The following is a 24,171-nucleotide window of genomic DNA, read 5'->3' as shown; positions in this document are numbered from 1 at the left end:
TGTATTGCCCTCTCCCGCCCCCAGGAACCGGCCCTTCTTGTTTGTACCATTCTCTGTTTATTTATTTTTACATTTTTATTCCACATTTACACAATTTAAAAAAAAAAACCAAGAGTCATGAATCCTTCCGGCCCCTCCCCCACCAGGCCCCGCCTCCTCTGGGCCTGGCCCCTCCCTGCCTCACTCACTAACTCTGACACCAACAAAAATAAATAATGAGCCCCCCTGCCGCTGGGTGGGGGTGTAACGTGCCCAGCGTGGTGGGCATGGGCTAAACTCATGCCCAGGCTGTCTGACCCTGCTTCTGGGATCCAGCTTCACACTGGACACAGCCGGGGCTGGGTGCATGGGTGGGGTCTCTGTACAGGGGGGCTGGGTCATGCAGGCTGCGGGGTACAGGGGCTGCCCAGAGACAGGGGCAGCTGGGCCCACCTCCCAGTCGCTTTGATGCGGACAGCAGGGCCCAGGGGCAAATGTGCCAGATCTAGGCCTTGCATGGGGGGCAGGGTGGAGAGGCCCAACCCCCTAATTCCCAGGAGCGACTCACCCTTCCCTTGGGAACCCCAGTCACAGACTCCCAGACAGAGCAGCGTGGGCAACAAGGGGGTCTCAGGGCTGGGCTGGCAGAGGTCTGTGGGTTGGGACTGAGGGGCAACAGCAGAGCTGGGGGGGGGGTGGGCCCAGGGCGCGGGGGGGGGGGGGGGGGGGGCTGTGGGCAGGGGAGGGGACCCCAGGGCTGGGGAAGCAGGGGGCTGTGGGTGGCAGGCAGGCCATGCCCAAGAGAGCAGTGGGCTGTGGGTGGGGGAGGGGAGCCCAGGGGGATGGGGGGCTGGCCATGCCCAGTGCTGGGGGGCTCCTCGGGCCCCCACGCACAGTTCTCGCCCCGTGCCGGGGCAGCGGTGCAGCGCGTGGTCCCGTCGGGAGCTCCCTCTCCGTGCCGGGCGCCCTCGTCTCCTCGTGCGGGCTCGGCGCTCGCTCCAGGCCGCGAAGCCGCGGGGGGCTCACTCCTCGCTCTCTAGCTTGAGGCTGATGCTGCGGGCCTTGGCGCGGGGCGGTGCCGGGGCACCCCCCTCACGCTCCGCCTGGCTCTGCCCCCGCGAGCGCAGCAGCTGGCTCTGCTTGCGCAGGAAGTCGACGGGGGCGGGGCAGCCGTAGGTGCCTTTGCCCAGCGTGGGCCGCGGTGCCCCCTTGGGCGAATGTGCCAGCGATGCCGTCTCCAGCTGGGCCAGGTGCGCCACGTAGCCCTCGGACAAGAACTGCGGACAGACGCACGGACTGAGTGTGGGGACAGAGGGACGGGGGAGCGCTGGGGCCCAGCCCCCACTGTCCCCATGCCAGCCCCCCAAGGACCATGGGCACCACTGCCTCCCATCCTTCTGGCCCAGGGGCTCTGTGCCCTCTGGAAGGGAAGGCTCCCGTGTCCCATTCCCCACCCCCCTGAGCCACCCAGTCTCCTGCCCTGGGGCCAGACCAGAGCCAGCGCCCGCTAGAGGGGAAAGGCCCCATGTCCCAGTTCCTGAGCCAGCCAGTGCCCTATCCGGGGACTGCAGCTTATACCCCCTGGTGCCCGCGTACCTGGCACTGGTTCTGGAACTTCTTGACGGTGCGCCCGACGATGTAGATCTGGGTGGGCGAGAGCCCCAGGGAGCTGTAGACCGAGATGTCCTTCGTGGAGCCATAGCCAGCCACAATGGTGACCTCTGCCTGCAGTACATGGGTACTCAGCCTGGCACCCCACCTCCTCGTACCACCCGAGCCCCTCCCGCTGCCCGAGCCCCGCCCCCTAGCAACACCTGAGCCCCACCCCTTTGTGCTGTCCAAGCCCCACCCCCTTGCACCTCCCAAGCTCCACCCCTCACACCACCCAAACCCTGCCCCCTTGCGCCAGCCCGCTCCTGACACTGACTTAGCCCCGGCCTGGCCTGCCCGCCGTCACCCCCAAACCCTGGCTATGCCCTGTCCCCCGCGGCGCTGGGCGCAGGCCCCACCTCGGTGCGCAGGCTCTGCAGGAAGGCAGCTTTCTGGCGCAGGGGGTCGTGGGTGAGGCCGTCGCAGAAGGAGACGACGCCGTGCGGGAAGTTGTGTTGCGACAGCCAGGCCACCACGCGGTGCTTCTGCATGTCGGGCCGCCCCGTCACATAGATGATCATGTACCCCGAGTCCTGCCAGTGCCTGGGGCAACACGACACGGGCATCATGGGGGGGGGGGCATGGGGAGCTGGGGGGGGCAGGAGCTGAGAGGACAGCAGCGGGAAGGGGGTTAGCAGGGTGGTAGAGGGTTGCTGGGCGTAGGGACAGGAGTGGGAGGTTTACTCGGGGCGGGGGAGAGGGGTCACTGGGGGCACCTACCGCACAACGTCGACGGCGCCTGCCCGCACCTTGGGGTCGCTGCCCATGATGGAGACGCTGGCCGTGAAGGAGCCGTCGATGCTGAAGACAACCGCCTCGGTGCTGCGTGCCACCACCGTCAGGAAGGCCTCGGCATAGCTGTGATCCCCTCTGCACGGGAGCGGAGGGCGTCAGGGACCGAGAAGGACAGGGGAGCCCAGAGACATCCCCCCTGCACATAGATCTCCCCCTCCTCCCCACACACACTGTGGGGGAGGGGGGTGTCCCGCAAGCCTTGCCCAGAGGGGGTCCCCTGCCTCCAACAGCCTCCCCTCACCCATTCCCAACACTGCTTTCCCCACCGAGGGCTCTCCCTGCCAGGCTCCTGGTACAGCCCCACTCCCCAGTACGTCCCTCCACCCTGGACCCTGTGTCTCCCCTCCCCAGGGTCACATGCACCCGGGCAGGGCAGGGCGGGGGGTCTCACCTGACCACCATGCGCACGGGGTACATGCCGATGCCCAGCGCCTTGTCGGGCGGGATGAGGAAGGCCAGGCGCCCGCTGCTGCTTGTCACCTCGGTGCCGTAGTGCAGCCACTTCCCCGACAGCGGCTGCGTCATGATGTAGATGTCCACCTGCGGGGAGCCGCACAGACGTTAACGTCGGCTCTTAACAGCCACCGCTCTCTCGGCTCCCCGGCCCGGCCAGGATCCGAGATCACCCTGTGCAGGCGTCCAGCTTCCCCTTGGAGCGGCCGAGACCTCTCGTCTGGAGAGCCCGGCTACCTCTCGGAGTCTAGAATTAAGCTAAAGCTAAATGACACCGTTCCCAGGAAAGGCGAGTGATCCCTGCGAAGGGATCTCCCCGCTGCTGTCAGACCCTCACCCCAAAGACTGCCCTAGTTCACTCATGGACAAGACATCCAGCTTGCTTCGTCTAGCTAAGAGTCCCTGCCAGGTGACAGAGAAGAGCAGCTGCTCCCAGGTGTGAGCCAAGGGCCAGGGGAGAAGAGGTAAGTTTAAGGCAGCTGGGTCCGGCTTGCTGGGTGACCCAAAAAAGTTCCTGAGAGCCCAAGAAGTCTTAACCAGCCAGCCCTCCCTGACGCCGGCGTGCAGCCGTCTGCCTTGGGAGACAGAGACACCCCTCTCCTCGCCAACCCTCTGTCTTGTTCCTCCCTGGGACATCTCAGACCCTGGGTGAAGCAGCAAAGGTATCAGGGATCATCTGGGGCCGGGGGATTGGGCCCACCAGACTGCAAGGATCAGTCAGGGTTTGGTGTGTGCACTTTGGAAGTGACTGGGGCTCTCTAGGAGTGACTGGAATTGCACAGCACCCGGAGGGTGGCTGAGAGGCCCCCTCACCAGGGTCGGACTCTGGAACATTAAGAGGAATTGCTCGAGAGGGGGGATCCCAGGCTGGGCTAATTATTAACCAGGCCTGGCCATGAATCAAAGCAACACCCCTCTCTCTCTCTGCAATGTGTCATACATCACCGCCATCTCCTGGACAGCAGAGGAACTGAGAGCTGGAAAGCTCAGAGCAATTTGGAAGGTGGCATATAAAACCGAGGTCACCCTGGGGGACCCCAGAGCTAGCTGAACCCTCGTGGGCAGCCTCTCCCCTCAGCCACGGACCCGGCACCAAGAGATGAACGACTCGCCCCCAGCCCAGGGTTCGCAGGAGAAGAAGAAGTGGTGAGATTTCATTTCCCTGCTGTTCTTTAACAGAAATAGCTACAGGTTGGCTTGGTGAGTCTACACACCCCAGCAATACCTTGGGCAGCCGTGTGCTGGATTTAACCATCGCGTTTTGCGGGCTTTTCTCTGGAGGCCTGAGGATTGAACGTGAAGCAGTTCTGCTGCTATCTAAGCTGGGACCAATCCACTCCCTAAGCAGGGAGCACAGTGTAACGGGCTCTAAAGACAAGCGCTTCCTTCCTCCTGGGCGAACTACTGGGCAGGGGCGTCCATGCGTTCGGGGCGGAAGAATTGCTGAGTGATGATTATAAAGAAACCCGGGTGCTCTGCATTGCTCCTTGGTCTAACCGCTCGTCCTCAACCCTGCGGTACTGCTTGCAAGGCTGTGCGGGATAGGCCTGAAACGCTGGTTGTAGCTACGCTCAGGTGGTGCACTGCTGCTGGCATGCTAAGGTGGCTCTGGCCAATTACTAAACGGGTTGGTTGGGAAGAACCGCGTGTCCTGCTGTGAGAAATGCTGTCCGAGGTGAGCGCATGGACACCCCTGCCCAGTAGTTCGCCCAGGAGGAAGGAAGGGTTAATTAGTAGCTAAGGCTCCCTGGGTTCAGTAAAAGGGGTTCTCCTCTTAGCTTCCACTGGAATATCGGCTACAACACCCAGCAAAGAGGCAAACCCACTTCGTTAGATTTCAGCTTTAAAATCAAACCAGCACGGTGGCAAATTCAGAACATTGACTCCTCCATTCATGCTTACATGGGGGCAGCACCTGCTGGAGCACCCAGACAGACCCCCCCACACACACCCCACACCGGCTGGGGCACCCAGATGGACCCCCACACACACCCCGCACCGGCTGGGGCACCCAGATGGACCCCCACACACACCCCACACTGGCTGGGGCACCCAGACAGATCCCCCCACACACCCCGCACCGGCTGGGGCACCCAGACAGACCCCCCACACACACCCTGCACTGGCTGGGGCACCCAGACAGACCCCCACACACACCCCGCACCTGCTGGGGCACCCAGACCCCCCCACACACACCCCGCACCGGCTGGGGCACTCAGATGGACCCCCACACACACACACTCTGCACCTGCTGCGGCACCCAGACGGACTCCTGATCCTCCTCATCCCCTATGACAAAGTCAGAGTTTTCTAATGTTTTTATGAGTCCAAAGTGTACCTCAGTTTCCCCCTGTACTTTGCATGGCTGGCCAGTGGGTGCAAAAGGGTTAAATCTGCTCGGTGGGGAGAGCAGGAGACTTGAGGTGTTCGTGTCACACGACTGCCTGGGGAGGGGGGTGGGGGGGAACGGGTCATCGGAGGCCTGGGCGAAACCGACCCAGACCAACGGAGAATGCAAACAGAGAACCTCAATGGACACCGAATAGCAGGGAATGCCAGCTGGAGAGACCTGGGGCTCTGGCCTTGGACTGGCAGACAGAGGGAGGGAGCCAGGAACGGAGTCCACAGCTGCATGGCACCCCAGGGCACTAGTGCCAGGGTTCCCCCTCCCAGCCCCCCTGGGGGACCCTGCCTCTCCCCCACAGCGCCGGTACCTTCTCCCCGGTCAGTGTCACCACGTCCAGGGGGCCGTACATGAAGCGCCCGCTCAGCACCTGGGGCCGCCCCTCGCACACGATGACGTCGCTGGCTCGGTGGTTGGACGTCACGTTCTGCGAGGCAGGGCAGGGGGGTTAGTGGCGCCTGCTTTCCTCCCCCCCAGGGCTGCTGGGGTCTCTCCCCCCATCCCAGAGGGGCCTTCCTGAGCTAGTCCAGCCTCCCGTCCAGAGCCCCGTGCCCCCGGAGCCCGGCCCAGCACAGCTGGGGCTGAGTCCAGCCTCCCGTCCAAAGCCCCGTGCCCCCGGAGCCCGGCCCAGCACAGCTGGGGGGCCAGGGGTGTACTGCTGACCCTGCATCACCCCAATGTCATAACCCAGCCATCAAAGCCTAGGACTCAATCCCACTTCCCCACTCGCTCCTCCCAGACCCCTCAACCTGGGCCCCCACCGCCCTCACCCCCACTCTCCTCTGCCCACCCTCCCCAGCAGCACCATCTCCTGCCCAGGCCCGCGTCACCCCCCCAGCCAGCCCCCTGCTCGGGCACAGGCGGGTGGAGGCGGCGTACCCGGATCTTCACTTGCGTGCGCTTGCGCTGCCACTTCTCGCGGGGGATGGCGGGGCTGTAGATGGAGCTCTCCTCGCACTCCGCCAGCTGGGGGCGCTCCTTCTCGATCACCTGCAATAGCAGCACGGCCTCAGCGCCCCCAGCCACGGCCACCGCCCGCGCCCCTCCCCGCCGCAGGGCATCAGCCCCCCGGGCACAGGGCACCGGCCACTGCTCGCTCCCCACCATGCTCACGACACCCGCTGGCCCCTCCCTTCCCGGCTCCCCCCAGCACACCTGGCGCAGGATGAAGGCTACCACGTCGGAGGACTCCCAGTAGCTGGCGTGGAAGAGGTGCGGCAGGGTGATGGTGGGGAAGGCGGTCAGCGCGTCGGGGCAGTACAGGGAGTAGTCAATGCGCTTTGGGCCCCACCACCGCTCCAGGACTGTGGGGAGAGCGGTGTCAGGAGAACTCGTACCCCGGCCCGGTCCTTCCGCCTGGTCCCCACACTCCAGACTGGACTGGTACCCTCTCCAGAGACTGGACCGGTACCCCACTTCATCTGCATGGTACCCCCTCCCCAGACCGGCCTGTACCCCGCTTCCTCTGCCCGGTACCCCCTCCCCAGACTGGCATGTACCCCGCTTCTTCCACCTGGTACCCCCTCCCCAGCTTCCTCCGCCCAGTACCCCCTCTGCAGACTGACATGTACCACGCTTCTTCCACACGGTACCCCCTCCCCAGCTTCCTCCGCCTGGTACCCCCTCCCCAGACTGGACCGGTAACCTGCTTCCTCCGCCTGGTACCCCCTCCGCAGACTGACATGTACCCCGCTTCTTCCACCCAGTACCCCCTCCCCAGCTTCCTCCGCCCGGTACCCCCTCCCCAGACTGGACCAGTAACCTGCTTCCTCCGCCTGGTACCCCCTCCGCAGACTGGACCGGTACCCCGCTTCTTCCACCCTGTACCCCCTCCCCAGCTTCCTCCGCCCGGTACCCCCTCCGCAGACTAGACCGGTAACCTGCTTCCTCCGCCTGGTACCCCCCCCCAGACTGGACTGGTACCCCGTTCCTTTTACCTGGTACCCCCATCCCAGGCTGGCCTGTACCCCGCTTCCTCTGCCCAGTACCCCCTCCCCAGGCCTGTCCCCTACCCCCTCATCTTCTACCCTGCTCCCCGCTACCCAAGACCTGCCCCATACTCTGCCCCTTCTACCCTGTGCCCCTCACCTCTGACCTGCCCCTACCCCTCATCCCCTGGCCTACACCACCCACCCTTGAGATGCCTCCTGCCCTGCAGCCGCCCCACCTGCCCCCAACCCCTCACCCCTGCACTGCAGCCCCCACCCCAGACCTGCCCTGTACTCTGCCCCTTCCACCCTGCATCCCTCACCCAACCTGCCCCTACCCCTCACCCCCTGCCCTAATAAACCTCTCACTATAGACCTGCCCATACCCCTCAACCCCTGCCCTGCAGCCCAGCACCCCAGACCTACCCCATATCCCACAGCCTCCTGTCTTGTACCCCCTTCAATGCCCCATCCCCTCAACTCCCCCATGTCACTCTTGCTGGTGCTGGGGGGGGGGGTAGGCGAGGAGCTAGGTGGACGGGGGAGGGGTCACACTCACTCTTGACGACCTCATTGGTGCTGGAGGGAGCAGGAGGCTCTCCTGTCTCGCTGCCTCTCCAGAAGCCCCCAAAACAGCTGGTAGGGGTGGTGGGCGCCGTCAGCTCCAAGTCGCCCAGGAAGAGGGTGGAATGAGTCTGCAGGGCCTCAGCTGAGCCAGGGAGAGAGAGAGAGAGAGAGAGAGAGCAGGGTTAGCACAGCAACCCCAGGGACCCTGCCCCTCACAGACCCCTGAGGGACATCCCAGAGGGGCCCCCTTACCTCACTGGCCCCAAGGGACCCCCTAACCTCCATTGTGTCATCCCCCACTTGCCCACCTCAAGGGGACATCCCAGAGGGGACCCCCAAACCCCCATTGTCCCAGGCCCCTCTACCCCCAATTGCCCACCTCAAGGGGACATCCCAGAGGGGACCCCCAAGCCCCCACTGTCCCAGGCCCCTCTACCCCCAATTACCCACCTCATGGGGACATCCTAGCTGGAACCCCCAAACCCCATTGTCCCCTCCTTGCCCCACAATATTACCCCAGCCCCTGGGGACCCCGTGCTCCCAATGAGACTGCCCCAAAGGGATCCTGCCTCCCCCCAGCCCTTACCCAGCAGTGCAGAGGTGCCATCGCCCAGCGGGTATTTCTGGTAGCGAGGTACGCCCAGGGGGGGCACGGCGTGGAAGGCCTTGGCCAGCAGGGGCTCCAGGCGCGAGGCGCAGGGGTCAGCTGCGTGGAACAGGTTGTAGATCTGCTCACAGGCCGGGCGCATCTGGGCCACTGCAGGGACAGGGGGGTTAAATGCCTGCGCCGGGGGAGGGGGCCGTTAGTGAGCCCCTGCACCTCGGCTGGGAGGGGAAATGGGGGGTGAGCAAGCAATGCGGGAAGAATCACCCACTGAGTGAGCAATGCAGGGGAGGGGAGCAGTGATGCAGGGGGGCAAGCGATGTGGGGCAGCAGCCCCTGTGCCTGGGGGGATGTGAGCAATCCAGGGGGAGTGAGCGAAACGGAGGAGAGAGGCCCATGCACCGGGGTGGGGGGCAGCACAGCGGGGTAACAAATGTTTCAGGGGGTGGGATTGGCACCTAGGGGAATGAGGAGCCCCCCTCTCTGTTGGAGAGCTGCAGGGAGAAGCAGGGGTGCCAGAGGCCCTGTCTCGGAGCAATGGTGCCGGCCCTGGCTCAATGAAGGGGACACCCCAGAGGTGTCTGTATAAAGGCTGGGGCAAAGCAGAGACCCTGGAAATCCACGCCAGCGGTGGGTGCTATACGCAGCAGTCATTTCCCGCAACAAGTGGCCCCAGCAACAGAAACCGGCTTAGAACAATTTGCCAAGGGCCGCGGTGGGTTCTCCACTGTTTAAATCAAGATGGGACGTTTGTTGTAAAAGCTCTGCTCTCGGAATTATTCTGGGGCCGGTCTCCGGCCTGTGCTAGACAGGAGGTCAGACTAGCTGATCACAATGGGCTTTTCTGGCCTGGGAATCTAGGAGCCTATGAAAAAAGAAACGGCAGGAGAAGTGACATCTAAACGACTCCTCACGAGGGGGATGGCAGAGCAGTGCAGACACTGGGAGGCCTGCTCCAGGACCATCTGGCAAAGAATCCTGGTTCCATCCCAGGCGAGGTTCTGCGAGCCGCCCAATTCACCAGCCGCCGGGATGGAGACCCAGACGCCCCAGAGGAGAGGCGAGAGCCCAAGGGTGACAGCTGCAGTGGCCCCAGCCCAGGAACTAGAGCAGGGCTGGCATCCGGGGCTGCAGCGGCAGGAGCTGGCTGAGCGGGGCAAGCAGCCAAAGAGATCCACTGGGACAGAGATGCTGGATTGGCGACCCTGTTCAAGGTGCATCCTTTCCCTTTGAGGCAGCCTGCGAACCGGATCCCCCTGCAGGCGGGCTGTGTAGCCTCACTCTCTTCCTGAGCCACGTACTGGGAGGGCTGATGGGGGGAACTATAAACAGTCCCAAAAGGAACCTTTTCGGAAGGTGGCTGCCGGCATGGGGCCCACAGCACAGCCCCCACCTCCCCCACTCCTCTGCTCAGGGAAGAAATACATTCTGGTGGTGGCATATGTCACCACTCGCTACCCTGAGCAGTGGGCTACCCCAGCAAGGCAGTTACCAGCCAGTGGGCTAACTTCATGTCAACCTTTCTCTGGTGCTTGTGGGTCATAAGAACGACCACACTGGGTCAGACCAATGGTCCATCTAGCCCAGTATCCCGTCTTCTAACAATGACTGGTGTCAGATGCTTCAGAGGGAACAAACAGAACTGGGCAATTATTGAGTGATCCATCCCGTCATCCAGTTCCAGATTCTGGTGGTCAGAAGTTTAGTTGCGTCTGTGACTACCTTGGCTAATAGCCTGGGATGGACCTACTCCCCATGAACTTATCTCATTCTTTTTTGAACCCACTTATACTTTTGGCCTTCAGAATATTCCCAGCAACAAGTTCCACGGGTTGACCGTGCATTGTGTGAAGCACTTCCTTAGGTTTGTTTTAAACCTCCTGCTTATTAATTTCATTGGGTGACCCCTGGTTATGTTACGGTATGTGAAGGGGTAAATAACACTTCCCTCTTCACTTTCTCCACACTACTGATGATTTTATAGAACACTATCACAGCCTCCCTTCGTCAAAACAGTCCCTATCTTTTTAATCTCTCCTCGTATGGAAGCTGTTCCATACCCCAATCATTTTTGTTGCCCTTTTCGGAACCTTTTCCAATTCCAATATATCTTTTTTGAGATGGGACAACCACATCTGCACGGCGTATTCAAGGTGTGTACGTACCGTGGATTTACATAGTGGCATTATATTTTCTGTCTTATCTAGTCCTTTCCTAATGGTTCCTAACATTCTGTTTGCTTTTTTGACTGCCGCTGCACACTGAGTGGATGATTTCAGAGAACCATCCACAATGACTCCAAGATCTCTCTCTTGAGTGGCAACAGTTAATTTAGACCCCATCATTTTGTATCCACAGTTGGGATTATGTTTTCCAATGCACTTTGTGCTCATCAACATTGTCTTTCATCTGCCATTTTGTTGCCTAGTCACCCACTTTTGTGAGATCCCTTTGTAGCTCTTCATAGTCAGCTTTGCACTTAACTACAGTGAGTAATTTTATATCATCTGCAAACTGCCACCTCATCCCTTTTTCCAGATCCTTTATGAACATGTTGAACAGCACTGCTCCCGGTAGAGACCCTTGGATGACCCCGCTATTTACCTCTCCCCATTGTGAAAACTGACCATTTATTTTTACCCTTTGTTTTTCCTATCTTTTAACCAATTACTGCTCCATGAGAGGATCTTCCCTCTTATCCCATGACAGCTTACTTTGCTTAAGAGCCTATGGCGAGGGAACTGGTGAAAGGCTTTCTGAAAATCTAAGTACACTATATCCACTGGATCCCCCTTGTCCACATACTTGTTGACCCCCTCGAATAATTCTAGTAGATTGGTGAGGCATGATTTTTCTTTACAAAAGCCAAGTTGACTCTTTCCCAACACATCATGTTCATCTATGAGCCTGATAATTCTGTTCTTTACTACAGTTTCAACCAATTTGCCTGGTACTGAAGTTAGGCTTACCGGCCTGTAATTGCCAGGGTCGCCTCTGGAGCCGAGCATTACATTAGCTACCTTTCAGTCATCTGGTACAGAAGCTGATTTAAATGATAGGTTAACTACAACAGTTAGGAGTTCTGCAATTTCATATTTGAATTTCTTCAGAACTCTTGGGTGATACCATCTGGTGCTGGTGAATTACCACTTTTTAATTTATCAATTTGTACCAACACTGCCAGGCTTCTGTATAGCACCCTCAGTCCAATGGGCGGGTGGACAGGTTTTATGGGACCCTGAAGATGATGCTGAGGATTATCTTCTGATGAGTAGGGGGCGGGCCCAGCGACTGGATGTGGTTCCATGAATGCCCAGCAGCCAATGCGAGAGGACACGGAACCAGCGCGGCTGTGACCGGGGACAGAGACTCCTTGGGGGCATGCTCAGGCTTGAGAAAAGAAGATTGAAGCAGGACCCGATAATGGTCTTCAGCTATGCTAAGGGCTGTTATAACCAGGACGGTTCTCCACACCCACTGAAGGTGGGCAAGAAGCACTGGGTTTAACCTGCAGCAAGGGAGATCTAGGCTAGGTATTAGTCAGGCCTTTCTAAGTCTAGGGCTAGTGAAGCTCTGGAGAAGGCTGACGTGCCGAAGTGGGAATTCTTTGCAGTATTTTGATGACTGATCTGCATAGCAGGGACTGACTTGTCATGGGGCCGGTACCCAATGGGGACAAAAGGGTTAAGCTGCTCCTGGAGCAGAGCAGGGAACCCGAGGTGTCGTGTCACGTCCCTCCTTGGGGTGGTACGAAGGGGGTGCGGTGGGGTAAAGGACTGCCTGAAACTGACCCATTACACAAGAGCCCCAAGGACCGAACAACTGACACGGATCCAGGGAAGCCGGCAGGTGGCACACGTGAGCTCAGCAGGGCTCTGCAGGAGCCAGACAAGGGACTGAAAGTTGCCACGTGGCTGGGATAAGAGCTGGCTTTTGGGGAGACTCAGCAGCTCTCACCCGGGATGGGCAAAGACGGGGGAGAGAGCCAGCAAAGGGATCGCAGGGCAGCTCAGCTGGGGTGGAGGGGCCATGGCCGGGCCAGATGGACAGTGTCTTCACCTGTCTTTCTCTCTGTGGCCCTAAGGGCCTCCCCAGGCCGAGTCCCAGGTGACTCATAACCCGACGCTGTTCTGAAAAGGCTGCCACGTGTCACTGTGAACACCGGCTGGGGGCACTGGCCCCCGAAGAGCGGCCAGGTCTCTCCAGGGGTCTGGCTCAGTGGGATGCACCGGGAAGAGCTCACAGGGTGGAGCAGGAGGGCTGGAGCCCAGAGGCTTTGTCTCGGAGGCGGTGAGGCTGCGTGGCCAGCAGTGGAGGAAGGGTGGGGTCCCTGGGGGGCTGGTGCACTCAAGGGTTCCTCTGAGCGACGGTTTACAAGCTGGGGAGCCGCACAGATCCTGGGGAGCCGTGACAGCTTCCAAGAAAGGGTGTGGAATCCCCGTCCCTGCAGGTGGGACAAGCCCCGGCTGTTAGGGATGGTCTAGGGTTACCTGGCCCTGTTTCAGTGTGAGGGGACAGACTCGACCTCTCGAGGCCCCTTCCAGCCCAACATTGCTATGATCAGAGCGCGGCCGCCCAGGGCACGGGCAGGGGCACTGGACCCCAGAGGCTCTGGACAAGGGCAGGGAATGGCACTGTGACGAAGTTTGGCTTCCTCATGCGGTCCCAAGTGGCCTGCCAACTGCTGACTGTGGGAGAGGGCGCGTGCTCTCCCTGCAGATCCTTGTGGGGCCCTTTGCTCTGCCAGGGGCCTGAGCTCCCATGGACCCGCTGGGGAGCCCCGGGGAGAAGCAGGGCCCAGTCTCAAGGGCTGAAGTCACAGGCCTCGCCCTTGGAAAAAGCTGAGCTGAGGGCCTGGCGCACTAAGGGTACACCGACCCAGGCATGGCCGTGGGTTTAGTTACCCTCACGCTGGGTAACAACCAGGGCACTGAACCCCCTGGAAATCTGTGCCAGGGGGCAGTGCCTGCACTGGGGGGAGCACGTGTGTGTGTGTGTGGGTGGGGGTGGGGGCCGGCGCCGGGGGGGCGGGGGGGGGGGTCAGCGCTGGAGGAAGAGGGGAGGCCCGGTGTCAGACCGGGGGGAGCTCTGTGGGGGTGCAGGGGCCGGGGCAGGCTGGCGCGGGGGGACCCTCACCATCCAAGGCTGGCATGACCGTCTTGCGCAGCGCTAGCACCAGCCCCAGCGGCGAGCCGAACAGGAAGAAGCCGGACACCTTGAAGTCGAGGCGGGCGGCCGCGCCCTCGGCCCCGTCCAGCGCTGAGCCCGAGGAGTAGCTGCTGCGCCGCAGCTCCACCTCCCCCTGGGGGACGCTGGCCTGCAGGCTGGAGAGGACAGAAGAGCAGGTTCCAGTGGGCACCTGGACGGGACACGGGGCCTTTCCCCTCCAGGGGGCACCGGCTCTGATCCAGCCCCGGGGCAGGGGGACTGGCAGGCTCAGGGAGTGGGGAATGGGACACGGGGCCTTTCCCCTCCAGGGGGCACCGGCTCTGATCCAGCCCCAGGGCAGGGGGACTGGTAGGCTTGGGGAGTGGGGAATGGGACATGGGGCCTTTCCCCTCCAGGGGGCGCCGGCTCCTATCCGGCCCCAGGGCTGGGGTCTGGTTCTGTGCATGTCCACATGGTGCTGCTCCCATGGTGTTGGGTTGCAGCTGTCTCACGCGGTCAATCTCCTGCCCCTGACAGGGATGAGCCCTGCCATAGGGCCCAGAGCCATTGCTCCAATCCTGCCAGTGGCCTCCTGTGTAGGGGTCACCCCTCCTCCTTTCCTCCCCCCATGCCTTCCCCCTACACCCATCGAGGACAGCCCTCCCCCACCCCGGGTGCTCTCACCTGCACAGGAAATTGTGCTGCTGGTGCACAGAGTCCATGTCGCTCTGCTCCTGGAGGGGCAGGAGCACCCCGGGCTCGGGGCTGACCCGTCCCGTCCCCCCTGCCCCCTCGGCCAGTGGGTCTTTCCTGCTGCCCAGCTCCGGGGAGATCGGCTCCATGTTCTGGGAAATGAGTGAACAGTGAGAGGGCAGCACCCTCATGAGGCCAGTGCCACCCACCCCATCGCAGGCACCCCACCTCTCATGGGGCCAGTGCCACCCACCCCATCGCAGACACCCCACCCCTCACGGGGCCAGTGCCACCCACCCCATTGCGGGCACCCCAACTCACCCATCACAGGACCAGCACCACCCCTCACCCATCGTGGGCACCGTCCCCACCTCAGAGGGCTCTCCGTGCCCTGGACCCCGTCACCCCTCAGAGGCCCGTCCCCATCCCAGACCAGGGCTCCCTGAGCTGCTGGTCCCTCCCCACTATGTAAAGGGTCGGGGTCACGGACAGCCCAGCAGGTTCCAGTGCTCAGGGGGATGGGTACAGGGCAGTGTAGAGTGATGTGAAAATGGGGGATCCTACAGAGGGGCTGCCAGAGCCACCCGAGCTCCCTTGGCAAAGAGGGGCCCAGGCACTCACCAGGCTGCCCCGGCGGCTGCTGCTCCAGCTCCCTGCAGTGCCCGCCCGGCTCTGGCACAGGGCATCGAAACCCAGGATGCCCCCCACGCAGTCACCGATCAGCACCACCTGCTAGAGGGAGGGACCGTCAGATCCGGGAGGGACCCCACTCCCTATAGCCGTAGCCCACCCAGCCCCACCCCACCCCCACAGCCCCCTTCCCAACAGCGCCCCATCCCACAGTGTCTCCCACAGCCCCCAACCCCCACTCCTCACAGTGCCTCCCCACAGCCAGTGCTCCCTTCTCCAGCCCCACAGCCAGAGACCCCCATCCTCACAACTCCCTCGTCCCACTCCCCACAGCCAACCCCCACCCTGATCCCCACAGCTTCAGCCCCACCCTCCTCCCAACTGTGCCCCCCGTCGTCTCCCCCAGAGCCGCCCCCCCACCTGGCCGCAGAAGCCGGAGCCCTCAGTGGAGTGCAGGAAGGCGCTGTGGGCCTGGTTGGCACGGGCGATGGTGGTGGCCACGGCATGCTGGTAGCTCCCGGAGGACGTGGCCAGAAGGGGCAGGGCAGCAAGTGGGATGTGGTCCTGGCTGCTGGACAGGCTGTCCCTATCATGGCTGTAGGGGCTGAGGCTGGGGGTGAGGGGTTAGTGGTGAGAGAGGCGGCTGCTGCCCGGAGACCCCCACACCCCTGTGCCGTTGCCGGAAGGCAGCCCCTCCCATGCCAGCTGCTGCGCCCTGGACCACCACCCACTGTAGCCCATGGAGCCTTTGATTTAGCTCAGCAGTAACACAAGAAACCACAGGCCTGTGTCCTGTAAGACACTGGCTTGAGCAAGTTAGCATGAGTAAAGCAGGCCCGTGGCCCTCAGCATAGAGAAAATGGCCCGGCCGTTACCCGAGGTTTGGGGAGCTGGGAATAGCTTGCTCAAGAGAGAGCTGAGACACAACGGTACCAGGTGACCGCAGGAGCGCTGAACTGATCCTGGGCTGGGGTATTTGGGGACAGAATCGCTGGCAGAGGTCTAACCACCAACTTGCCTGAGCGATAGGTAGGGCCCTACCAAATTCACAGCCACGAAAAATGTGTCATGGACCTTGAAATCTGGTCTTTTGTGTGCTTTTCCCCTCTACTATACAGGTTTCATGGGGGAGACCAGCGTTTCTCAAATTGGGGGTCCTGACCCAAAAGGGAGTTGCAGGGGGTCACAAGGTTATTTTAGGGGGAGTCACGGTATTGCCGCCCTTACTTCTGCGCTGCCTTCAGAGCTGGGTGGCCAGAGAGCGGTGGCTGGTGGCCGGGCGCCCAGCTCTGAAGGCGGCACCCCACCAGGAGCAGTGCAGAAGTAAGGGTAGCGATACTATACCTTGTACACTCTTACTTCTGCACTGCTCCCCTCAGAGCTGGGCGGCTGGAGGGTGGCCCAGGTCTGCAGGCAGCAGCGCAGAAGTCAGGGTGGCAGTACCATACCAGGCCATCCTGACTTCTGTGCTGCGGCTGGCAGCGGCTCTGCCTTCAGAGCTGGGCTCCCGGCCAGCAGCCGCCGCTCTCCAGCTGCTCAGCTCCGAAGGCAGTGCTGCCCTCAGCAGCCGTGCAGAAGCTAAGGGTAGCAATACCGCAACCCCCCCCCCTCCCCACTTTAATAACCTTATGACGCCCCCACAACTCCTTTTTGGGTCAGGACCCCTACAATTACAACACCGTGACATTTCAGATTTAAATAGCTGAAATCATGACAGTTACGATTTTTAAAATCCTACGACCGTGAAATTGACCAAACCAGACCAAGAATTTGGTAGGGCCCTAGCAATAGGTGACCTATATAACAATGAGCTAAAAGGCACTGATGTGTTAACCGACAGGAGAAGGGCACCCCAATATTACAAGGGGGAGGAAGATAGATTTGGACACGGAAGGCTGGGCATCAGAGTGAATGTTCGTGATATTGCCCAGGCTCTAGAACAGGCCAAACCACCAGGCAGCGGGGGTCTAACTTTCCATCAGCGACCCTTCAACTCTCCACTGCTATCTACCACCCACCTGGGCGTCGGGGGTCTGGACCATCGGACTCCTTGGGCAGGCCAGGGACACGGCTGCTCCTTTCGCTCTCCCCACCGGGTCCCCAAGGAAGGGTGTGAGTAGATGAGCACAGGCAGGGAATGGCACCAAATGTCCTGCTATCTGTGTGGGGTTGGGAGCTTTGCTGCCTAGAGACTGCGTGACTAAAAATCGCCACGGCTTTGCTTTGCCCTCAGTGGGAGAGTCTTTGCCATTCCCCCGCGGTTCCCTACAAGATACTGCATTGTCCGTTTTAATTCTGCGGAGCCTGGTTCTGGGACGAGACCCCTAGTGCCCCCAGCTCATTACATTAATAACTGCATTGATTGCCAGTTGATACTATTCACCCTGACAAAGCGCTGGGCAACACCACGCCCAGCAGGCACCTCATCTGCTGATACGGGAGTGCAACACCCCCTAGCGCCATGAGGGAGAGTGCCCCCGATGGAGTCCCACCCGACTCCCTGCTGCAGAGCACCCTTAGCGCCGCACTGGGGCCAGCCCTGACTGCAGGCAGTGCCCCCTGAAGGAGGGAGGACATACTTGGAGACCAGGGCGTAGGCGGCGGCGCAGATGGGCGGGCAGGGCACAAGGCGCAGCGCCACGTGGCCCAGCGCCTCGGGGAAGTGCACACGGGCGACGGCGTCGAAGGTGGCGGCCAGCGTCTGCACGTCAGCCTGCTTGGAGCCCGGCTCGCCCGCACCCTGGTCCAGGATGTTCCCGCTGTGCAGGATCAGGAACAGTGCGTGGATTCGGCAGGCCTGTGCCACGCTCTCCACAGAGCCACCCTGCGGAGACACATGCCGTCAGTGGGGGAGGCAGGGACAGGTGCCCGTGGCGGGGGTGGGGGTCGTGGCCCTAATGGGGGGGAGATAATGGTGCCCCTTGGTGCAGGGGAAGACGATGCCCACAGTGGGCACTTGGGAAGTACCTCCCTGAAGGCCAGGTTAGCCAGGTTATGCAGCTCTGGGCTGGGGGCAGAGAGCCCCCGCTTGGCCCCACGCAGCTGCCCTCGGCACACTGGACTGTGACCAGCCAGCTCTGCCCCTCACTGGGGTCGGGGGTGTCTGTGCCGGGGGAGGCCATGGCTGGTGATTCCTAGTGGAAAAGGCAAGTGGCATCTGCGTTGCAAGGATAGGGCCAGACCAGATGGGGTAGGGCAGGTGAGACAAGACAGGTGGCAGGGCTGGAGCCAGCGCCAGGTGGGCCGCAGGTGGGGTGGGGGGCAGGGCCGGGGGCAGGGCAGGGGGCCACACATACCTCGGCAAAGCTGGCCCCAGTCAGTCCATTGTCACTGGGCTTGGCCACACCGGTCCCGTCCCCTGCACAGACAAAGCCCGGGTGAGCGTGCTGGCGCGGGAAGTGCCCCAGGGGCCAGGCCCAGCTGCTGGATCCCAACCCCGCTACCCTGGGGTGCTGGGCGGGCCACGGGGGCCCCAGCATTCGCCCTGCTGTGCTCTGACCCACTCCCCTGCCTCCCACCCTCTTGCCACCCTCCACCCATGCCACCTGCCACCTTCACACCACTCTGTTCCTCTACACCAGGGGTCGGCAACCTATGGCACGCGTGCCAAAGGCAGCACGCGAGCTGATTTACTGTGGCACGCTGCTGCCAGCCTGGGGTCCCCGTCGCCGGCCCTGCTCAGCCCGCTGCTGGCCTGGATGGACGGAACCCCGTGCCAGCAGCAGGCTGAGCGGGGCCAGCGGCCGAGACCCCGGCTGGCAAGGGCTGGCGGAGGAACCCCAGACAGTCTGCTCAGCCCACTGACAGCCTGGGGTCCCAGCCGCCGGCCCCTGTAAATGTAAAATGTATTCATGGCACATGAAACCTTAAAATACCATGAATAAATGAAGACCACGTCTGAAAGGTTGCCGACCCCTGTTCTACACTATTCCAACCCCCGCCCTCCTGCCTCCCTGCCCACCTGAAGCCCTATCCTCCTGCTGTCCTGTCCCCCAACCCTATCCTGCCCCCCACCCTCCCACTCTCCTGTCCTTTCGGAAGTGTTATTTACTCCTTCTCTTAACACAAGAACTAGGAGTCACCCAATGAAATTAATAGGCAGCAGGTTTAAAACAAACCTAAGGCAATACTCCTTCACCCAACACACAGTCAATCTGTGGAACTCCTTGCCAGAGGATGTTGTGAAGGCCAAGACTATAACAGGGTTCCAATAAGAACTAGATAAGTTCATGGAGGACAGGTCCATCAATGGCTGTCAGCCAGGATGGGCAGGAATGGTGTCCCTAGCCTCTGTTTGCCAGAAGCTGGGAACGGGCGATGGGATGGATCACTTGATGATTCCCTGTTCTGTTCATTCCCCCTGGGGCACCTGGCATTGGCCACTGTCGGAAGACAGGATACTGGGCTAGATGGACCTTTGGTCTGACCCATTATGGCCATTCTTGTGTTTACCCTGCCCCAACCCTCCCCTGCCTCTGCTTACCGAGCCCCTCGTCCAGCTCGCCTGGCCGGTCCAGCGTGTCCAGCAAGTCGTTGGAGTTCCACTTGGTCATCTCTTTGGCAAAGACCTCGTCACTGTCAGACAGATCCTCTGGAGGGAAGGGTGGGTCATGAGACTGAGACACTCCTCAAACAGACACCCCCCAAAAATGAGGGACCCTTGGGAGAGACGCCCATGGAAATTGGAGACTCTGTTTGCACCTGCCCCTGGGAATGGGGGACCTCCCAGCAGAGATACCCCCCAGGAATGCAGAACTCCACTTGCACACCTGCCAGTAGGAATAGGGGACGCCCGCAGCAGAGATGCTTTCTGAGAAATGGGGGACACCCTCTAGGCGCACTAACCACCAGGAATGGGGACCACTCCCCTCCACCCTCCGTACCATGCGCATCGAAGAATTCCTCCTCTGAGCTGTTCTCCGAGTCCCGTGCGATGTTCTGCATGCGCCACTCTGAGAGACTCTGGGGCGATACCCCCCCTGGGGGAATGGGACAGGGGTCAGATACCAGAGACTGGGGAGCCCTCCCCACAGCTCTCTCACAATCATCCCACCCCAGCCCCCTTGCCCGAGCGCCACTGTCCCCCAGCACCCCTGCCAGCACCCCACCCCACCCCCTGAATGCCACAGCCCCCAGCACCCCACCCCACCCCTTCTCCCGAGCACCCTGTCCACCAGTGGCCTTGCCAGCACCCCCACCCCTCTGCCTGAGCACCTCTGTCCCCCAGTGCCCCTGCCAGCACCCCCACCCGAGTGCCACTGTCCGCCAGCGTCCCTGCCAGCACCCCCACCCCTCTGCCCGAGCGCCACTGTCCCCCAGCGTCCCTGCCAGCACCTCCCTTTCCCCCGAGAGTACCTGTCCTCCAGCACCTCTGCCAGCACCACCCTGTCCCCCGAGCGCCCCGGCCCCCAGCACCTCTGCAGACCCCATCCCTCTGCCCCCAGTGCCTCTGCCAGCAGCCCCGCCCTGTTCCCTGCAGCACCCCTTGCAACCCTCCAGCCAGTGCTCTCATCCCGCTCCATGCCAACGCCTCCACCCCCAGCAGCCCCACCTCCTGCCAGACCTCCCGTCCCGCTCCTGCCCCCGCCAGCTCACTCCCCACATGCCCCCAGCGCCCAACCCCACCCCGCCCTGCCCCCCTCACCTCCATGCTGGGAGGAATAGGAGGAGCGGGAGGACGTGGACCACTGCTTGGCGAAGGCGTCGTCGGGGGAGGCATCGGGCGGCCCCTGCCCCTCAGCTCGGTCCTGCCCGTCAGCGCTGCCCAGCTCAGCCCGGCCCTCGGCGCTGGGGGCAGCCGCCGCCTCCTCGGCCTCGGCGCACTTGGCCATCTTCTGGGCCAGCATGCGGGCCGTCTCCTCCTCCAGCTGCCGGATATCCTCCATGGTCAGCTCCGTCCACTCGTCCTGCCAGCACCAGGCCTGGCGGTGTGCCCGCAGCATCACCTTGCGCAGCCCTGTGGGGGGAGGGGCAGGGGAGTGCGGTGCAGCCAGAACACCCCTCCCCCGGTGGCTCCCCAGCCAGAGCATCCCTCCTCCACCCCCACCCCAGTCTGAACCAGAGCACCCCTCCCCTGCTTCCCCCCCCACCAGAGCACCCCTCTCCCATGAACACCCCCAGTCTGAGCCAGAGCACCCCTCCCCCACCACCTTCCCCATCCAGAGCACCCCTCCCCTGCTGCCCCCTCCCCCAGCCTAAGCCAGAGTGACCCAATGTACATGACAGGGCTCATGCAGCCTCCATGGAGGGATCAAGGAATCGGGGTCCCCCTGCCAAGGCTCTGCTACATCAGTGTGACCCAGCAGGCTGTGTGAGCAGCTCCCCCTCCCCTGGTTGGGCCCCCCAGCCTCATATCAGAAAGCTGGGGAGTCACTAGGAGCAGCATCGGGGGTCATGCCAGGTAGGGTAGCAAAGCCAAGGGGTCAGGAGTGGTGCCCAAGGGGCAGTGGTAGGAGGGCCAATGCCAGGGGGTTGGGGAGGCAGCACCAAGGAAGGGGCAGTGCTGGGTATGGGAGGTAGTGCCACTGGCCTGGAGGCTAAGGGGGGCGGGGGCTGCACCAGGGGGCAGTACCAGGGCAGAGCTAAGGGGCAATGCTGCAGGGCGCAGTGCTACGGAGCAGCACCAGCGGCACGGCTAAGGGAGAGCGCTGGTGGGTGGGGGGCAGCGCTATGGGGCAGGGAAGCCATGGGGGGGACGGGGGCCAGCGCTCACCTACGTCGTGGATGAACTGCTCGATCTTGGACTGCATGCCCCAGTAGCGGAACTCCACCTTGCATAGCTTGTAGGCACACATGAGGGGCCCGGCCGCCATGGCCCCCTCCAGCCACTCGTCGCCCAGCGGCCCCCGGCCTGTCTTCGCCGAGCGATACAGCTTGGGGTCCTCCTCCACCTTGTACTCGTTGGGCGAGATGGGGTCCCGCACAATGTCAATGGTGTCTGGGGGCAGCAGGGAGTCAGCACCCACACACAGCACCTGCCTGCCCCAGTGCCAGGGGTCTCACCCGCTGCAGCCCCCCAGGGACAGGGAAAATACCAGCCCCATTCCCCACAATTCCCCAATACTTTTGTTGCAGAGCAATGGAACAGGAGGGTTGGAGCAGTGTGTGTGTGGGGGGGGGCGTGGGGGGCGGTGCACAGAAGGGAGGGAGATTAGTGGGTGGCAGAGTGGGGAGAACTCCCGCCTTCCCAGCACTCTGCCCTCCCTGCCCCACGGCACTCTGGGACAGAGCACACGCGAGCATCAGGGCTGAAGACAACAGCTTCTCCCCACTCCAGCAAACCCCAGATTCAGAAGTAGGGAATGGGAGCTCTCCAGGCTCCAGCCCCTGGGCCCCACCCGCCAGACCTTCCCCAGCACTGAGCTCCCGTACAACTAAGGCACTTGTGAGGCAGGTCTGTGCCCCGTGTCCCAGTACGGAGCACAGCCTGGGCAGGTCACAGGCTCCCTCCCCTGGGGGCTGGCTCTGATCCTCACCGCCTTGGTGGAGCAGCACCGGTGCTGCGCCGGTGCCAGGTGCCCCGAGCGCAAAGGCGCAGACTAGCCCAGCCAGTATCGGGTGTCCCCACAAGCAGTACTTACCCAGAATCCGCTGCCTCTTCTCGGCCGCCGTGAGGTTGAAGACATTGGTCTGTTTGCCGGCGTCGGGCCGGTAATAGGTCTCGATCTCGATGGAGAACTTCTCCACGAAGGGGCAGGTATATCTGGGAGATGGGAGAGATGGGGGAACAGGGGGGTGAAAATGGGCAGCTTCTGCCCTGCCCCAGCTCTGACCAGCCCCTGCCCCACCCACCTCCCCCTCTGCCTCACTCTCCCCACATCCCACTCCAGGCCTGCACCAGCCCCACCCCACACAGCTTCTCCCCTGGTCTTGCCCCGCCCCCTCCACATCCCACTCCCTGGGGCCATCAGTGCAGCATGAGGTGGGGCCCCACAGCGATGCAGGCTGTCCCCTGCTCTGTGCCAGTCCCCTGGCCCTGCAAGGGACTTTGGGGCGGCCCCAGGACAAGTCCTCCCAACAGACCCACACAGCAGGGGCAAGGGGGCAGGGCAAGGAGGCAGGCCCCTGAACACGGCTACCGATGTTCCTCAGCTCCCTGCCCTCCCCCCTGCCTGCCCCTCAGCTGGCCTCACACACCCTGTCCCTCCCCCCGTCATGCTGCACCTGGTGCGCGTGTATGGATAGGCGTTCCACGACTCCTCCTCCACCTGCAGGGCAGCCTTGGGCAACAGGGCACGGAACCAGCTGGGGATGTGGGAGCCCACGTGGTAGATCTTGTGGGTGTACTGGCCGCTGCCTCCCGGGCCGTCGCTGTAGGGCCGGTTTGCCAGAATCTCGACCCCGCTGCCCTCCCCGCTGGATTCCTCCCGGCTCTTCTTCTGGAGGGGAGACACTGACCCATTGGTTCCAGCCTGGGCCCTGGCGCCAGTCCCACCCCAACCGCCCCCCCGGTGCCAACCCTCCCAGACAGACAGACAGACAGACCCAGTCCCTGCTCTGCACCCAGACAGACAGACACCCCACCCTGCACCCACAGACCCCTCCCCTCACCTGGATCATATAGAGCTGGGCCACCTGGTACTCCTCAAGGCTCATGGGCAGCAGGATGTGATACTCCTTGATGAGCATGGTGACTGGTGGGGCCTGCGGACAGGGGCGAGAAGTTAAAGCCCCATTGCCCCTGCCCCGCACAGACCCCCGCCCCAGGGGGCCATCCCTGCTCCTCTCCTGCCCCAGCCCTCCTCCCTCCCTTCTGGCTGCTTGGCCCCAGATGGGGGATGGGGAACCAGAAGCAAATCCCCATGTGACCTGCTTAAAAATCCATCCTGCCTGATGCGTTTCCATGGCAATGCGCAGGGAATGGGGGGGGCGCTAGAGGGGCGGGGTGCATCCCCACCACCACCCCCCCCACACACACGCTGTCAGGTCCTCTCGCATCCACCCTGCCCAGCCCTGCAATATCAAGGGACAGGTCTGGACTCCTGGGTCCCAATCCAGGCAAGGTTAGGCCCCTGTCCAGTTCCAACCCCCCAACTGATTGGATGCTACTGGCAGCCCAAGGCTGGTGGGGGGGCTGCTCCCGGAGCCAAGGGAACACAGCAATGCAGGCACCACAGCCCCATGGCCTGGGCCACCAAACCTGCCCCACACAACTCCCACCTGGGCCTGGGCCACCAAACCTCCTCCTCACACAGCCCACCTCCGCCTGGGCGTAGGGCACTAAACCTCCCGCCCCACATTCCTCCCACCTGGGCCTGGGGCACCAAACCTCCTCCCCACATTCCCCCCACCTGGGCCTGGGGCACCAAACCTCCTCCCCA

General features: G+C 62.4%; 1 protein-coding gene across 1 annotated transcript; it reads right to left on the bottom strand.

The window, feature by feature from the left end:
* Positions 1 to 687: 687 nt before the first annotated feature.
* Positions 688 to 23,527, bottom strand: PITPNM1 (phosphatidylinositol transfer protein membrane associated 1). The gene is made up of 23 exons (XM_034762135.1): positions 23,402 to 23,527; positions 23,015 to 23,229; positions 22,432 to 22,553; positions 21,564 to 21,788; positions 20,496 to 20,807; positions 19,735 to 19,830; positions 19,335 to 19,442; positions 18,148 to 18,209; positions 17,431 to 17,675; positions 15,272 to 15,461; positions 14,843 to 14,950; positions 14,213 to 14,373; positions 13,517 to 13,704; positions 8,363 to 8,533; positions 7,769 to 7,918; positions 6,437 to 6,585; positions 6,161 to 6,271; positions 5,592 to 5,708; positions 2,816 to 2,964; positions 2,350 to 2,499; positions 1,989 to 2,172; positions 1,576 to 1,704; positions 688 to 1,256 (listed from the first exon to the last, which is right to left on the bottom strand). Exons 1-23 carry the CDS (start codon positions 23,477 to 23,479, stop codon positions 1,002 to 1,004), a joined length of 3,675 nt encoding a protein of 1,224 aa, XP_034618026.1. The 5' UTR covers positions 23,480 to 23,527; the 3' UTR covers positions 688 to 1,001.
* Positions 23,528 to 24,171: the final 644 nt, after the last annotated feature.

Source organism: Trachemys scripta, chromosome 2 (genome assembly GCF_013100865.1).
Source record: "Trachemys scripta elegans isolate TJP31775 chromosome 2, CAS_Tse_1.0, whole genome shotgun sequence".
Taxonomy (NCBI): Eukaryota; Metazoa; Chordata; order Testudines; family Emydidae; genus Trachemys; species Trachemys scripta.
This window is presented reverse-complemented; position numbering and strand designations above follow the sequence as displayed.